Source organism: Spodoptera frugiperda, chromosome 13, assembly GCF_023101765.2.
Source record: "Spodoptera frugiperda isolate SF20-4 chromosome 13, AGI-APGP_CSIRO_Sfru_2.0, whole genome shotgun sequence".
NCBI classification, from domain to species: Eukaryota; Metazoa; Arthropoda; class Insecta; order Lepidoptera; family Noctuidae; genus Spodoptera; species Spodoptera frugiperda.
In genome coordinates, this window is record NC_064224.1 from 1567634 (window position 1) to 1585230 (window position 17597).

The 17597-nt window shown below is 36.1% G+C and overlaps 1 protein-coding gene across 2 annotated transcripts in view; it reads right to left on the bottom strand.

The window, feature by feature from the left end:
- Positions 1-13012, bottom strand: part of LOC118270599 (probable sodium/potassium/calcium exchanger CG1090) — a 59035-nt gene extending 46023 nt beyond the window's left edge. For both annotated transcript variants that reach the window (XM_050698094.1, XM_050698093.1), the window contains exon 1: positions 12625-13012. In XM_050698094.1, coding sequence (XP_050554051.1) covers positions 12625-12636 — 12 coding nt within the window. In that variant the 5' untranslated portion in view covers positions 12637-13012. The remainder of the gene's footprint in view (positions 1-12624) is intronic.
- Positions 13013-17597: the final 4585 nt, after the last annotated feature.

Sequence of the window (17597 nt, forward strand, 5' to 3'; positions counted from 1 at the left end):
CTCTCTATAACTCTCGCCCGCTGTTTATCGCCACCATTTTGATTTTCGTAGCACTTGTAGCACCCGCTACGGTTCGTAGCACTTTACGGCTACGGCGCTACGTAGCACTCATGATTCAATTTCACTTTAGATGCTTATGGAAAAATATTTTTATAACATAATGCCTTTTCGTTTTCTTGATACTGGAATATGTGTATGATTTTTTGATAAGTAACTACTAGCTGTTTGACTAGGGTTCGTAAGTCAAAATATAATGTTACGCGTTATTAAATTAAATTTCATATTTTAGTTTCATGTATTTTTTCGGGTCATGCAAACACCAAAGGCGTTATAAGTACGTTGCCGGCATTTTGGGCGTTAGAAATTTAAGGATTGTTGGAGAATCGAGGATTGGTATGATTGGGAAGGGGGTAATTGGGCCTCCGGTAACCTCACTAATGCAACGTAATACACCACAAGCGTTGTTTTACGTCGGTTTTCTGTGAGACCGTGGTATTATTTCGGTCGAGACGGACCATCGGAAGCTTAAAATCATATTCATAAACTCACCCAAAAAAGTATATTTCATATAATAAACGAAACAAGTATTCAAACGAAGAGTAGAAAAAACAGACTATACAATATCAAAACAGGCACTCTATGCAAAGAGATTAACAATATTAATTGCCGAGATTTACAAGCTGACAGCTACAAATGACTACGCCCCCTTTTTATTTCTCTCGCAATATTTATTATCCTCCAACCACCTTTCAAAAGGGGGAACAATCATAATTTACATAATTTTTCTAACATTTTATTATATTACATTTATAAGGCTTTGAATTGCTTTGAAAAAGACTTTCTTTTTCCTTTGAGGAGTAAACAAAGGGTACAGATGATGACTGACGCAATCAAAAACATTTAATGATAACTTAAACTATCCGTTAGTAACGCTTTTGTATCGCAATCAATTGCTAACGACTGGGTTAAGTAACCAGTAAATGACTCTGAGTATGGTAGTCAATCTAATGTTATATGAGCTACATTTCATAATACCAATACAAAAAAGCACTAAGCGCGCCTTCCATGCGCTGACAGCTCGCTTACAGCCTTCTTACATTGTGTTTTCAAATCAAAAAACGCCGTGCTGTAGCAGTGCCGTGTTCGTGCCATTACTGTGTGCGTTGTCCTTTAGTTTTCACACAAGATCCGTCTATACATCGTGCTTCATCATCATCAACAGCTTATGGCAGCTCACTACTGGACTACGAGCCTCCTCTACATAAGAATGTTTGCCACAATCTTTACGCTTAAATAGTGTTTATTACTTTTAACATAAAAAAATAAGTCTAACAATGCTTAACACGTTAATCGGACATCGTTCACTGGTGACCGATGCTTAGCGGACGATTTACCTTCAACAGATTTCTTTCAGCCTTTAATGCTTTAAGTAATCGAAAACAAAACAATGGGATCCACAGTAGTACTGACAACCACTCAACCACTAGACAATTCTCGTTTAACCCCCATACTTCTACCATACTTAAGAAAATAAATCAGCCATTTAACTTAAATCTCTACAATCGTCGGATAAACTTTATTATTGACGAGGGTTACCAAATCTGTTTATTTCCGGACGATCAGAGGTCGGTGTCGGACGTGGTAACCCTGTTCCCCCCCCCCCCCCGGCCATTACCGTCCCCGTAAATATTTAGTGCTGGCCCCGAAACACCGTTTTGACAGCGAGCGTTGAGGGTTGTAATAACATAATATCGAGTTTTGGTTTTTAAGTTAAAGTTATTTTTTTTTTTGTTTTTTAATGATGGTAAGCAATCGCTGCCGCCCATGGACATCCTAGACGCCAGAAACGTTACAAACGCATTGTTGGTCTTTTGGGGGTTAGAAATTTAAGGATTGTTAGGGAATCGGGGATTGAGATAAAGGGTAATTGGGCTTCCAATAACCTCACTCACACAACGAAACACAAAACGTCGTTGTTTCACTTCGGTTTTCTATGAAGCCTTGGTATCACTCCGGTCGAGCCGGCCCATTCGTGCCGAAGCATAGCTCTCCCACACTTTAGTTATTTGGTTGAATTGGAGATTTTGATGATGGAAATGTTAGATAATGATGGTATAAAGAATGTAAGGAGAAGAAGAAGTGATTTTGACATTTCAATAATAGCTAGGTTTTGTGCCCACAGATGGTGTTATTATAGAGTAATGTCCTATTGGCCCAATCGCTATGAAAAAAGTTGGCATAACTTTTAGTACTTCATCGTTTTTTTGGCAGTAGACTCTTGTAGACGACCTTAAAAGAGGTCACTTGTCTGCTTAGCCAAACTGGTGACGTCTTAAATAAATTATGGTTCCAGTCCTCCACAATACATATTTTAATAAGCCAACATAAAATAGATTTTAAAATTAATTTCCACTGTACAATACAAACGCAAGTCGTTAAAGAAATTTTTACCTAATAAACATTCCTTTCAAACCATTTCGAACTTTAACATCAAAACTTTATGTACTAATTTCCCATACACAAAACTTTTATTGCACATTGCATAACGTTCCTAAATCCTCAACACACATAACCTCTTTGAAAGCGTGACGTCACGTGTGACGTAAGCCGGCGTCTCTTTGGCGCCAAAATGACACTAGACGTAGACTAGGTCGCGGCCATTTGCCAAAAAAAATATAACCTCATTATTACTGTATGGTTATAGGACGAATGGGGGGCAAAATAGCAGCTAATAAAATATTTGAAAACATAAATCTAGGTTATGAATATTGATCCGGAGCTGCGGACTACCTAGCGGGTTAACCGGGGCTTCGGCTCAAAAAGCAGGAGTAGGAACGGGGTAGTTTTTAGTCAGTAAGAGTCTCACACTCCCTCTCGTTTCGCCTAAGGCTAAAGAAATCAATGGATGAGTTTCCCTCCTACAAAAAATGTTATGAATATTGCTAGCCTTTCAGGAAATAAGGTCTTAAAATATTTTATGTGGTTATTATAGTATTTTATGTTTTCATAATATTTTAGGTTTTATAATATTTTATGTGAGCACTTGAGACAAAAATAGTATTCCAACGTTGTTTCTAAATGGTGGTATTAGGACATTGGACTTTATTTTAACGAGGTCGAGATAGTTGACTTACTATTTGCAAAGAGCACTCAGACATGTGGTTGAGAGTTATGTGTACATCAACCTTAGGAGTCCGAAAATGGCAAGATATACAAAGTACAGCTATGTGTCAAATATTTTCGGAATTAAAAAAAGACGCCACGAAAAAAAAGCCTATATTTTTCTAAAATACTCTCATAGGTAACATTACGTTACGTTTGAATCTAAAAACATTATACATATTATTAAAACACATTTTGCATCCCCTCGTCGCCGTCATTACATAAGGTCCTATCGATCAAGGCTTGGAGCTCTCCACAACGCCTGTCTAGACAACTAGACCCAGTGTCTGGATAATTACTTACAACCATAATAAAATGTGGATTTTACCAGATCTATTTCGCAAAGAAAGCAAAAAAGACATATTTATTTAGCATTAGGCACGACACAGAAAAAGCGTATACAAATAAAGAAATAAGCTACACCTAAAATATTAGAATATGACGATAAATATATCAATAAAAAAATTGAAATTATACAAGATTTTATAATTACATAAAAATAAAAATAAGCTGTTCTTGCTTTAACCAACGCTGCATAAATAATTTACCCAGAAGAGTTTCCAAATATTTTTTTACAAAGCCTACAATAGTGAAAATAAAACATTTTATAGGAAAATGATAAAACAACTACAGTTGAATATCCACAAAATAGTTTGCCAGTGTTTTTTTTCGATGTGATGTGCATGTGAATATTTTATGTTTGTAAACGCACTCATAACACTGCACTAGGGGAAAATCCCAATGTGATGACTTCCAATAGAAAACTGTTGAAGGCAAATCCTCCGCTAGCGTCGGCCACCGGTGACCCCCGTGGTGTTTAAAGTGTTAAATTTATCTTAATATTGAAATCAAAGAACATCTTTGTTACACTATAACAACAAAACAAAACTTTCAACACAACCAAAGGCCATCCATAAATAATTCCAGTCCCACAAACCTAGTTGCAGATTGCCAAGAACTTTGCCTAGCCCAGTCTCTGGATACTAATTAGTTTTGCTAAAGGGAATTATTAATTACCCATCGCTTTCCTGAGATGGCTTAACTTCTGTGGAGTCCATAATCAATACCTGCTAGTGGGTTAGACCGTTTGAAGCAGAATGTTTAATATTCTCGGTTGTTTAGAAGTATAAGGGGCTTTTCTATCAGAGATCTGCTATGAAGCTATGCTACGAAGATGTAATAGTTAGGCTGTAAAACTACGAGACTGTTTCCACTGATAACAAAAAAAATCGGTTGAGGGGATCAGGATGAAATTTGGAACAGGAGTAGTCTGAAATAATACATACATAGGCAAATTTTTATACTACGGAACGCGGGCGAAGTCGCTGGCAGAAGCTAGTTAATTGATAAAACTAGTTTTTTTTAGAAGCGAACATCATTAAAAATAAGCAAATGTTTTATCATGTTACTGTCATCGTTTGGATACTTTATTTTTGTCTATTTCGACAAAAAATTTTCAACACCATCATCAATGTTCAAATTCATTACTAAATTTCCTTAAAAATTCTGCTAAATACTCAAACTTCTACATCTATTAATTCCTCCGCCCAATTTATTTACTATACCACCTACGGTCCTACGTAGTATTTTGTGATACCAAATTAATATCCATTCAATAGAAGCTGCCCCTTAAAAAGGTCCACTAATAAAGTGGAGCCCTAATAATAAGATGCCCGTCCGAAAAGTTAGGCACTGTATGACAGTTTTGTAATAAGGTTTGAGCAGGGTTCAATATATGTATACATAGAGAATAAACATAGACTTTATGATATTACTAAGAAATTCTGAGTAAATATGGTTGATACTTGATAGTTTTTCAATATTATTAAACGCTTAATTATACTTGAATTCTAGCGCAAAATTGATGATATTATTGTGGGCCACTATCATCCCTACAGAGTGGACTTCCCTTGGGTGGGAACTAAACGGTTAGAATCCACGTTCCTCATCCGTGGAGCCAGGGATTGGAACAATCTGCTGGCTTTTATTTTCCCTGAGAAATACAACCCGGGCCCCGGGTCTTTTCAAGGTCAGAGTGAATAGGTACTTTCTAAGGGTAGTGTGCAGAACCTCTTAAACTCTTATATGTTATGGCATGATAATAATAAGGCTGCAAAGTCCATCAAGTAGGAATACCCGGAATTCATAGCAGAAACTTGCATAACTTGCAGACTGATGATGAAGCAAAAGAGGTATGTAACATTCGTTACCAATTGGGGCATTGTCTCTGCCTACCCCCATGGGAGACAGGCGTGGGTTATGTATGCATGCACTTGCATTTCAAAATACTTCAAAAAAGGTTAGGACTAAAATCATTCTTGAGAAAAATGTAACTACTGTATTTATATACCAATCAACCTTGTCCTATATAAAACACGCAGACAAATACTACCATTAAACACATTAAAAGAGTGTTACACTATCTCAGTTACTGCTTCTATTTGAGCAGTGAGCTGCGCAAACCCAATAAGATGGTGTACGTGTTGTCGGCAGCGACAGTGTGCTTAGTTACACAAACACATCTAGGTACATAGAAATAGGTAGGTAGGTAGGTAGGTAGGTAGTAGGACTAGGTATATCTCGTACACTATGTATAGCTGGTACATAAATGTAGTATGGTAATAATGGTGTAGGAACAAATTAATAGTGATTTTTATAGCTGGTGAAATGGTGAACACATTTTTTTTGCGGGGGTAAAATCATCCAGTGTTTTCTCCTGCCTTGGGTGAGGCGAGTTACTGACTAAAAATTTACCTATTTCTACATCTGTCTTTAGAGATGGAGCTCAGATAACCCGCTACCTTGTCCGCAGCTCCGCATGTGAACACAATCCTTGGGTTTAGAGTTTAAGTCAACGAGTGTGTTTTAATTTTTTTACTAAACCATAAGTAGGTAATTTTGAAACGTTAGAAAATATAGAATAATCTGTCAGTATGTCGATCAGTAAAGCTAGGTAGTAGGTAAAAGTACTACCTTGGGCATAAGTATATAAGATCAATAACTACAACTCAACCACTGGCAATCTGCCACTAGGCAGGATCCTTTAAGCAGTCTAAGGTTTTCGGTGACCTAAGTACGACCCCTAAATAACCTACCTAGCAAGAATAGGCATGAAGACAGGGTATAAAAATTAATAATCTATTTAGTCCGTCTGATAAAACGAATCAAAGTTTAGGAGTGAGAGCCAACACGTCATTTTGACGTACCTAGAAGTGATGTCATGCAATATTTCAAATCTATATACCTTCGAAAGTATTTGTTTCCCTAAGAAAATATAAGACACCTATCTAATGTTTTAACATAATCTACAAGACAAGACGGACATTGAAATAAAAAAATAGTCATCTAACCTATTAAAATTGCTGCTGATGATAATAACTAACCTCCCAACCCAACCACAGCTAGTTATCCAAACAAAATCATAACCCAAATCAATATATAATTAATCTGTCAGTAAGTTCCTGATATTAGTGTAACACGCACGTCAATTACAAGTCAATCGATAGGCCGAAGTTCAAAGATTCACCTTCGCGTTATGGCGGTCAAGAGTCAAGTGTAGCGTAATCGGATCTAGTTGTACTCTGGCCACCTCGGTGTACTTTGTGGGATTTCCTTTTAAATGTAATGGTCCATGAGTCTATGAGGATGGAAATAGAAAATTTAAGTATAGTAATAGGTTATTTTTGAGGGGAGAATATCCTCCAATGCCTTTTCACGCCTTAGCCGAGGCGAGAGGGAGTGTCAGACTCTTACTGACTAATAACCACCCCGTTCCTACTCCTGATTTTAGAGCTGGAGCCCCGGTAACCCGCTAAGCAGACCGCTGAGTCCGGTTTTTTATGGTCAGTAAACGAGCAAATGCATCACCTACTTGTAAGCTTAAGTTTGGTAAAACCATGCTTCGGCACGAAAAGTCGACTACGGCCTCACAGAAAACTAACGTGAATTGCATGCGTTATGTTTCGTTGTGTGAGTGAGGTTACCGGTTTAAAATTTCTCTAGTCGAGTCAGCCCACTCGTGCCGAAGCATGACTCTCTCTCACTTAAAGTCCTGATTCAACTGAGAAATCCTGATGACTAATGGTCTGCTAATAATTTCCATCGGGAAATGAAAGAAAATGAATGGGCCGTTTTGACTGGAGTGACACCATGGCTTTACAGAAAACCGGCGTTAAATGTCATTTGATTGGTGATTCAAATCAATCAAATACTATACCAAAACGCCATTTGACAGTCTGTCTTGTAAACCAGTGGGGAAGACGGGACAATTGGTACACCCCTGTACCTATTGTCCCTTTGTATCGCCAGCTATGTCAGCCTGTCGTGAAAGTAAGTCTTTTATTTACTACAGGACATAATTTTAGATTGCATTACTCGAGACAAGACATTGAATGAGAATCTTTAATGTAATACAAAACTATCTCTTACAAATATTACAAAAAAATATTGATCATAATATCCTCGAAACTTTGACTCCCATGACATTTAATAATATAATCATTAAGTATAGACGTATTTTAATACGATTTTCAACAGAAAATAGAGCGATTTTTGTGGAGGTAGATAAGGCTTGCAGGTTTGAGAAGAAAGCTAGAAGCCATTTTTTATACTTAACATTGTACTTTGGAAAGATTAAATACGTATTAAATCTTACAATAGTAAGATTATATAAATATACATACGACAGAACTCTTGTGTAAATAAGTAAATATTACCCACACGATCAAAAGTTGGATGTTATTATTAAACCCAAAAAGCGTGTAATTATACCTGGCACAAACCCAGCGGTTTTTAATTTCACCTCATATCTGTATTACCGAGTATTACGTGCAAACGACAATCGACAGTCAGCCAACCAATTTTGTGGTCAGATGGATTTAAATGATTACAAATATAATTATGAAGGTACCTATTTAAATATGTTATTTGATGCTGAAATGAGGTTTCAGGTAAAAACAATTTCAAGATAGAAATTATTATAAAACTTAATCATTATTATATTCCACGAAGGGTTAAGCACAGTTGTATGTATTAAACAAGATCTTTAACGTCATTTTATCCCCGTAAGGTAGGCAGAGGTGCACATTACGGTACATAGTATCAACATTTTTATTATGTTATTAGATTAGTATCAGAGATAAGCCCTTCTTCATCATCATCATATCAGCCATTTGACGTCCACTGCTGAACATAGACCTCCCCCAATGACTTCCACCTGCATCCAGGGGCTCCCTCCGACTTTAATCAGGTCGTTGCGGATTACCTTATTGCCATCTATTATGCATTAACTAATACTTAATTTTAGAATACGTACTATGTAATATTATATGCTCGCCTTCGACAAAGTAAAACTAATAAAATATAGCTTTGGTAATAAAGAAATCAGGATTTATGGATAGACCTGGCCAGTACAGACTACAGAGCCAGTTATAATATATTCTACTGAATAATTTACTCATATTCAAAGGTACAAGTTTAGCATAAATAAAGAAATAAATGCTAATGACGATAGGGGACTGAAAGCTTCGCTTGATCCATCAAAGGGTTTCACCTTAAGCCAGCTTAAAATCGGTTTAAGCGCTATAAAAATATCGTGAAAGGGACCTTCCCTGGACTTCCACAAATAATTCAAGACCAATAATATACTATTTAAAGTCTAGCCGAAATGCTTTTGAAGTTTTAATCACGATGACGCTGGAACGACTCAGGGGACGCATTGGATGTTTTATGTACTTATCCAAGGAGATAGATTGTATTTCATGAAACATATCAGGAAGCTATCACCATTATGGAATGCGGGGCAGCTCTCTGGAACTTATCTCTTACTTGAGGTAGATAGAATTGCAGAGAGTTGAGATTAAGAAAATTTCTGCCGGGTAGTTGTTAACATGGGTGTTAGGGGTCAATTCTCGGAAAGTTTTTATTTCTTATTTTATTAATGACTTACCTTACCTAGTAAAGATTATCATGGGATAGTACTGTTTGCTGATGATACCTCTTTATTATTTAAACTCAAACGTGGACAATTAGTCAATGATCATGTAAATAGTGCTCTCACACGAAAATAGTACGCTGGTTTAGTGCCAATAACTTGCTACTTAATGAATCAAAAACTAAATGCATTAAATTCACAACACCAAATGTTAGGCATGTCAAAACCAGCGTGCTAATCAAGGGCGGGGAGTTGGACCCTGTAGATTCAGCTATCTTTTTAGGTATAACCCTAGACGCTAAGCTACAGTGGGCCCCACATATAGATAAGTTGTCGAAAAGGCTCAGCTCAGCAGCATATGCCGTTAAAAAAATTAGAAATTTAACTGATGTAAATACAGCGCGTCTAGTATACTTTAGTTATTTCCATAGTATCATGTCATATGGTATTCTCCTGTGGGGGAATGCTGCTGACATTCAGTCTGTCTTTGTGCTGCAGAAGCGAGCCATTCGATCAATTTATAATCTTAGTCCGAGGCATTCTCTCAGGGCCTCTCAATATATCTATGAAAATGTAGAGTAGGCTCATAAAAACATTAATTTATTTAAAAAGTACAGTGATATACACAATATCAACACTAGAAATAAAAATAAATATGTTGTTCCTAGTAGTAGGACTTAAGAAAATAAGCGGTTCGTTTAGATGTCAATGTATACGCTTTTACAATAAAGTTCCCAGCCATATTCAAAGTTTAAACCTAGGTAAATTTAAAAATGTTAGTAAAGAAAAACTTTGTAGTAAAGCTTTTTATAAAATAAAAGACTACTTGGAGGTTAGTCAGGCTTGGGAATGAACTGCTATAACGTCCACACAGGTCTTGCTGACATGTTTGTAACATATAGTTACATTTTTTATACAATTTGACATTAACATGATTTGACATTGTTTTATATATATTTTTTTCCTTTTATATTTTTATATTTCCTTTTAAAATTGTTAGTTTGAGGACCGTGTGAGACTTTTGCTAGTCATTTTATTTTTAGTAAATTATATTCTGACAGTTTGAGCATTTGTGTGGCCTACCCAAATGTTCTTTTGGTTGGTGTTGTTCGTCGGATCATTCAGCAACAGCCGTCAGCTGAGCTGATTGTAAACTGACACATGCGTGCTGCCATCTGAACAGGTCCGCTCAAACTGCTGTGGTTCTTTCCTCAAAAGACCACTACAGAATCAACTTGCACGGTTCTCCGACATCTTTAATTGATTTTGTCTGGACTTTAAAAGAGACTATGACCTCTGAGTTTGTTTCGGCATTTCTTCTCAGAGTAGTCGGATAGGAAATGCCGGCCCCATCTAGTTATTTAAGAGATTGACGTGTAAAAGTGTTATTTTATAACCTATTTGCAAAATAAATATCATTTATCATTTAATTAGCTATTAAGATGGTCGTGGTGACCTGGAAGTTTAAGACGACTGCCCCTCATGCAAAAGGGTCTTGATTCCAAACCTACAAAATGGCAAGTACCAATGTGACTTTTTTCCGAGTTATACGTAGGTACTTTCTAAGATTATTAAGACGGCTCTGTCATACGGTGAAGAAAACATTTTTGAGTGTGGGAAGAGTGTGGGACTGTTAGAAGTCGGGAGTCTGGAATTCTCATTTAAAGTTTTTTTTTTTTTATCTTTGCGGCCGTGACACCAACCAAAAGAGCATTTGTGTGGCCTACCCAAATGTTCTTTTGGTTGGTGTTGTTCGTCGGATCATTCAGCAACAGCCGTCAGCTGAGCTGATTGTAAACTGACACATGCGTGCTGCCATCTGAACAGGTCCGCTCAAACTGCTGTGGTTCTTTCCTCAAAAGACCACTACAGAATCAACTTGCACGGTTCTCCGACATCTTTAATTGATTTTGTCTGGACTTTAAAAGAGACTATGACCTCTGAGTTTGTTTCGGCATTTCTTCTCAGAGTAGTCGGATAGGAAATGCCGGCCCCATCTAGTTATTTAAGAGATTGACGTGTAAAAGTGTTATTTTATAACCTATTTGCAAAATAAATATCATTTATCATTTAATTAGGTATTAAGATGGTCGTGGTGACCTGGAGGTTTAAGATGATAGCTCCTCATGCAAAAGGGTCTTGGTTCCAAACCTACAAATGGCAAGGTACCAATGTGACTTTTTTCCGAGTTATACGTACTTTCTAAGATTATTTAGATACCAACGTCATACAGTGGAGGAAAACGTCGTGGGATGGGTTTATAATTTCTAATTATAATTTTTTAGTGTGGGAAGAGTGTGGGTCTATTAGAAATCGGGAATTCTCATTTTTTTTTTATGAACCGCGGCGGTAAACGAGCAGACGTATCACCTGATGATAAGCAATCGCCGCCGCCCATGGACACTTGAAACACCAGAGACTTTACAAGTGCGTTGCTGGCCTTTTAGGGGTTAGGAATTTAAGAATTGTTGGGGAATCGGGGATTGGGAAGATTGGGAAGATTGGGAAGGGGGGAATTGGGCCTCCGGTAACCTCACTCACACAACGAAACACAACGCAAGCGTTGTTTCACGTCACGTTCTTTCGAAATGCTATATTCTGATATATGTGATTGGCCATTTCCAAAGCCTGCATTGATATTGAAGTCATGTTACCAGATAATCAGGGTTTTAGGATTACGCCACATGTATTAAAAGTATTCATTAAAGAGTCGTTGAACTTAGAAAGAAGTGGACATGGTTATGCGACAAAGGCACGTGTGCTTGCATTAATGATTTCTCAGAATAAATCCACTACTGAATAATGGTTTTCAGTACGGGGTTGTTATTACCTCCCGCTTGGTAAGCAGGTTGTATTCTACTAATCTGTGCGATTTTCTGATATTTCTTACGAATCCATCATCATCAATGCCTGCGATAGTCCGACGTATGACGTCATCAAATTTTTTCATCAAATAGCGTACTTACTTCTCAAAAAAAAAACGGTTTTTTTATATAAACTTCAAATATGTTGATACGATTACTTTGGGACTATTTATAGCCATTACTCCATGAAAGTGATAGCCATTCTTATTCAAGAAATCTCCTTAGAAATTACTATTTGAGATAACGGTATCGGTAGTTCAGATTACTGCTGATATTAAAAAGTATATTCGCAATGAATGAGTTTATGCTATGACTCATAATTCTACGCGTAAGGAATTGGTAATAATTTTTTTTATTCGTAGAAAATTAACGATTTTTAAACTGTCTGATTTAAAAATGACTGCAGTCAATTGTATGATATTGAATAAAATAATTTTAAAAGTATACAATGTCTTATACATATCTTAATGTTCTTAAATCTAATCATTCTGATTCGATTAAAATAGAAAATACTACGTCTACCACAAGAAAATTACCTCCAAAATTTCTACAAACTAATCACAAATTCATACGAGACCCAATTACGCTTCATCAATCATCATTTCAAACATCCATGGCGCTCATTCGCTGAAACCACAGATAATATAAAATAAGGCGAGTGCTCACCGTAGGCTCCATGATGCTGGCGGCCGGCCAGCTGTTTCAACCGTACGCCGCTATTTATACGCCCAGGATATCGATTTTCCCCGGAACCGTTACGTAATACACGACACGGCCAAAACGTTTGCCGCCGCTAACTGTTACACTCATAAAACGCACATCTTACTCTAAAACCAATAAAAAAACTTATCAGCTATATTAAAACCTCAAATTAAAAAAATACTACACTAGACTGAACCGATCAACACTTGTATATAAAAAGAAAAAAGTTCGATATTCGAAAATGGAAGGCGGGAATTGACTATGGGATTTATTTTTTTTAATTCACAATTGTGACTGTAATTCCGTGGAGGTGCAGGCTCCGCGGAGGTTTGATACAACCGTGCTCAGTGGCGCCCCCGAGCTAACTGCCGGTTCGACGGGGCGACTGCGCGCTCCACACATACAAACAAAGTTACTAACATTGTTTTATTGTTTAATCTTTATTCCGAAGGCTTTAAAGTTGAAATTTACTTGAGTGTGAGATGAAATTGGGGACGACATTTTCTGTGAGTTACTGTGATTCTTATTGCTTTGTTAATAAGGTTTATTTTGATGTTATGTAGCGGTAAGCGTGGTTGTGTTCTAGACAAGCATTGTTTCAGCATTGACGGAAGAATAGACATGATGGCGCCTATTTTTCATTCATTTGTCAAAACATTTGATTAAATGTATTTATTGTTCTGCTTGATTCTGTTTAGGTGGAGCTGTTTTCTTTGTAAATGTTTTGATGGCTATTAGGAAACATTTAATACCTTTCATGAGGAAGAAAGGATAAGAATATACACATTATTGCCTTGTTTTAGAAAGACAGATATTTTTATATCATTTTTAATACACATATTTTATGACAAGTATTTTCTTCACCAAAGGATGATAATATTATTCTACAACCTCCTTTCACAAATTAACTTAAGCCATAAAACAAGTGACAACAGGCTCTTCCCAATTCTAAAAATGTATCGCTCCATTGAATAAATCTTTGCTACGCTTTCGTAGACCTCGTAGACCCTTCGTAGCAAATGCTACGGAGCGTAGCGCTACGAGATTTATTTGAATGAGAGTGACTTTTGGCCTTAGAAGGACCATGAAATATGAAATTTATTTTATACTTGTGAAAATTCTAGGCTTTAAGTGTTTCTTAATGTAACTGTTGAGTAATAACCAGCATGGCTACTAAGCACGTAATTTTGGGTTCGAACATCGAGTTTTTCGATATATCGAATTTTCTCGTAGAAAATCGCAGTACAGATTTGTGATCTACCAATTTGAAGAATCACTTAATCTAATAAGTTGTAATAAGTATTTTATTGATAGCGCCACCTATTCCTCTAATATGAATATTTACTAACTAGACCAAACAACAATTTGAACCAATTACTTATTAGAATTTTACACGTACTTACAATTCTAATTAGAACAGTTTACACATTTCAGCGTACAAGTAATTAAGGTCGAGTATTCCATGAAACAAACACAAACAAAAGTCAGAGTGACCTAACAACACTTGAAAACCTTCAAGCGAACTTCAGCTTTAATTACAAATTTATTCTGAAAACTTTTTCAACGACCGTTTCGGTTGCTTTGATGAGACTTTTGGATTTAATTTACTGAGTTCTGAATTAACTGGTTAACTTAAGATGAAACTCGAGTCAACAATAAACAGGTTTGCTCGTGTTTCAGATTTTGACATCACAAAATGAAAATGTTTATTAAAAATTAAAATTGAACTATGTTCTATTCTATTTCAAAGTCGAAAATCGATTTACGCTTTTTGTCAAAGAAGTATTCTATAACTTGTGAAGTGTGATGAAAATGCGATTGAGCTGTCGTCGAAAGTTTATATTGACAGTTAAAAGTCAATAGCTTAGCAGCAGTAACATAGATTAAAGTATTTTTACATGACATAAAGTGTAAGAAAAAGACACGGTGTATTTTAAGTTTTTTATTAGAATTTGTCTTCTAAAACAAACAAACAAGTAACAACAAAATAAAAACCTTTACAAACATATCTACTTATTACAAAGCACATTACAAATTCAATTTCGCTACTTATATAAAAATACTGGTTCGTGGAATGAAGCGGTATCCCGATGCTCCCTCGGGCCCTTTTCTAATTAAACGTAAAGTACTACGTAAGGGATGTTGCGTGGCTTCACGGCGCTGACGTCATAGCTCAGATAACACGAAATTTATATTATAACGAATGATTTAGAAGGTACTTTGGTAAGTAGACTATGTATATCTTAGTTAAATATTCGTAATGTTATTCTCTGGAGAGGTGAACAAGATGTAATTTTTATCGTAATTTGAACTAGCAAATGTTGATATGTTTATTGGGTGGGTTTATTAGCCTATAATACCCACCATTAGATAATTCTAATGGTAGCCTACGAACCCACTGCAACATCAACAAGCGTTTTGCGGAAAGTGGGGATTGAGCCTCCGGTGACTTCACTCACCTAGCGAAATATAAAGCAAACGTTGGTTCACGTATTCTTTCTGTGACGGCAGGATAATCACTCTAGTCAAGCCTGTTTGGGCATTTGAATGTATGAAGAAATAGATAAAATTAATTGACTGCACGGTTGGCGTGGTGGCTGGGCAACTGGCTACAGTGCAACGTGTAACGGCAACTCCTTGACACACAAATTGTTGTTTTGGATCTAGGTGTTCTGTGCATGTAAAATTGTATGTTTGTAAACGGACTCACGACATACGAGAGAATAAGAGTGGGGCAAATTGTTACTCTTTACTTAATATTATGGAATTTAAACTAAAAATAGTTGAGCACATTTATATAATAGTTTTCCATTAGCGTCGGATCGTGGAACATTCCTGGCTAGTTTTGTATTTCAAGGCGTCGTCGGTTATTGCTCACAGTTGGCAGCGCGCCAGGACTACAACTTATTTATTGTTTAACTTCCAAACTTGGAACTTGTGTTATGTAGCCCATGTAGGTATGTAGATATGTAATATATTTACATATGATTAGGGTTTTTATACCTTATGGTTTATCCGGAGCTGCGGATTACATAGCGGGTTTACCTGGGCTCCGGCTCGAAAAGCAGGAGTAGGAACGGGGTGGTTTTTAGTCAGTAAGAGTCTGACACTCCCACTCGCTTGGCCTAAGGACAAAAGTAATTGGAAGATTTTCCCTCCTGAAAAATACCTTATGGTTTACAGGAGTAGGTGGAATTTGAAACACTCACTTTTTGGTATTTATGTTAATAGTCACTGTAAGGTAACGAGACAATTGTCATATCTTCAAGGTTTTAATTTGTAATTCTAATAAGTATTTTGTTCCTATTATACTTATAGTCCGGTCAATATACGATATTGAAATATCAAAAATTCCGACAGAGCTGAATTTTGGTACAGACCTTTATTTTACTATAAAGATTAAAAATTTAAAAGTCCCCATCGATCCCATATGTGCTTCAAAAGTTATTCGAGGTCAAAGTTCAACATTTTAGGTTTTTTGAGTTTTTCTCAAAAACTATAAGTTTTTTCAAAAAAATACTTCAGACCAAATTTGTAGATCTCAAAATTCTCTACAAAATGGTCCTTATAAGTTTTTCTATAAGTATTACCGTTTCTAAGATAGATTCGTGTGTCCCACACACATTTTTCACTTTGGAAGCGTCTAACTTTCAAACGATTGATTTTGACGAAAAGTGGTTTTAGAAACCTTAATGTCTTTTTTAAAGACCTATCCATAGACACCCATCACGGATATGTTAGCTAAAAAAAAATTTTTTTGAATCAGTTCCATGTATGGAGTGCCCCCTTTACTTTTTAAATTTATAAATTTTTATTCAAAATTCGAATAGCGGTTACCGAAATACACCATCTTACAAAGTTTCAACTATGTAGGCCCAACAGTTTCGTGGCCCAACAGGCTGTGACATACGGACGGACGGACGGATGGACGGACAGACATTTATTTCCGAAACTGTTGCTTACATATCCGTGATGGGTGTCTATGGATAGGTCTTTAAAAAAGACATTAAGGTTTCTAAAACCACTTTTCATCAAAATCAATCGTTTGAAAGTTAGACGCTTCCAAAGTGGAAAAATGTGTGTGGGGACACACGAATCTATCTTAGAAACGGTAATACTTATAGAAAAACTTATAAGGACCATTTTGTAGAGAATTTTGAGATCTACAAATTTGGTCTGAGGTATTTTTTGAAAACACTTACGGTTTTTGAGAAAAAACTCAAAAAACCTAAAATGTTGAACTTTGACCTCGAATAACTTTTGAAGCACATATGGGATCGATGGGGACTTTTAAATTTTTAATCTTTATAGTAAAATAAATGTCTGTACCAAAATTGAGCTCTGTCGAAATGTTTGTTCTTTCATTACTGTTTTCAGGTCTAAATTGACCGGATAAGGATAAGAATTTTGAATTGATTGAATGAATTAAATTAAATCCAATAGAAAGTTCTGGTATACATATTTTTTTAAATAAGAGCGCCATCTATTGGAGGGTAGCCTCTTCAAGTTAGAAAGCGGCCGCGGGTTTAGGGTTATGTAAATTGTTTTCAATTCTGTCAACAGATGGCAGTACAATTAGATTTATCTTGGGAATCGCTTACTTTTTACTTTGGTGATTACAATTTTCATGTTGAAAAAATCTACTTTAAACTGTTTCATACTGCTTCAGATTCATTTATAATATGCCAGAGTCTTCTAGCTTACGAACGACGTACGTATCACGATACGCTATTAAAATAATTATTATCATGAGTTTATGTTTGTTTCGCGTTTCATTAAGCGTAACAGCGTTCATTGAGTTTATTAATGTAGAGTCACTTGTCAAATATTTGTTGATTCCTCCACATTTTGAAAAGAGTTGAAGTAAATTCTTAAAATATGTAATATATTCTCTAAAATTATTTTGTAGGTAGTTTAAATCCCGAAAAGGCTTAGGA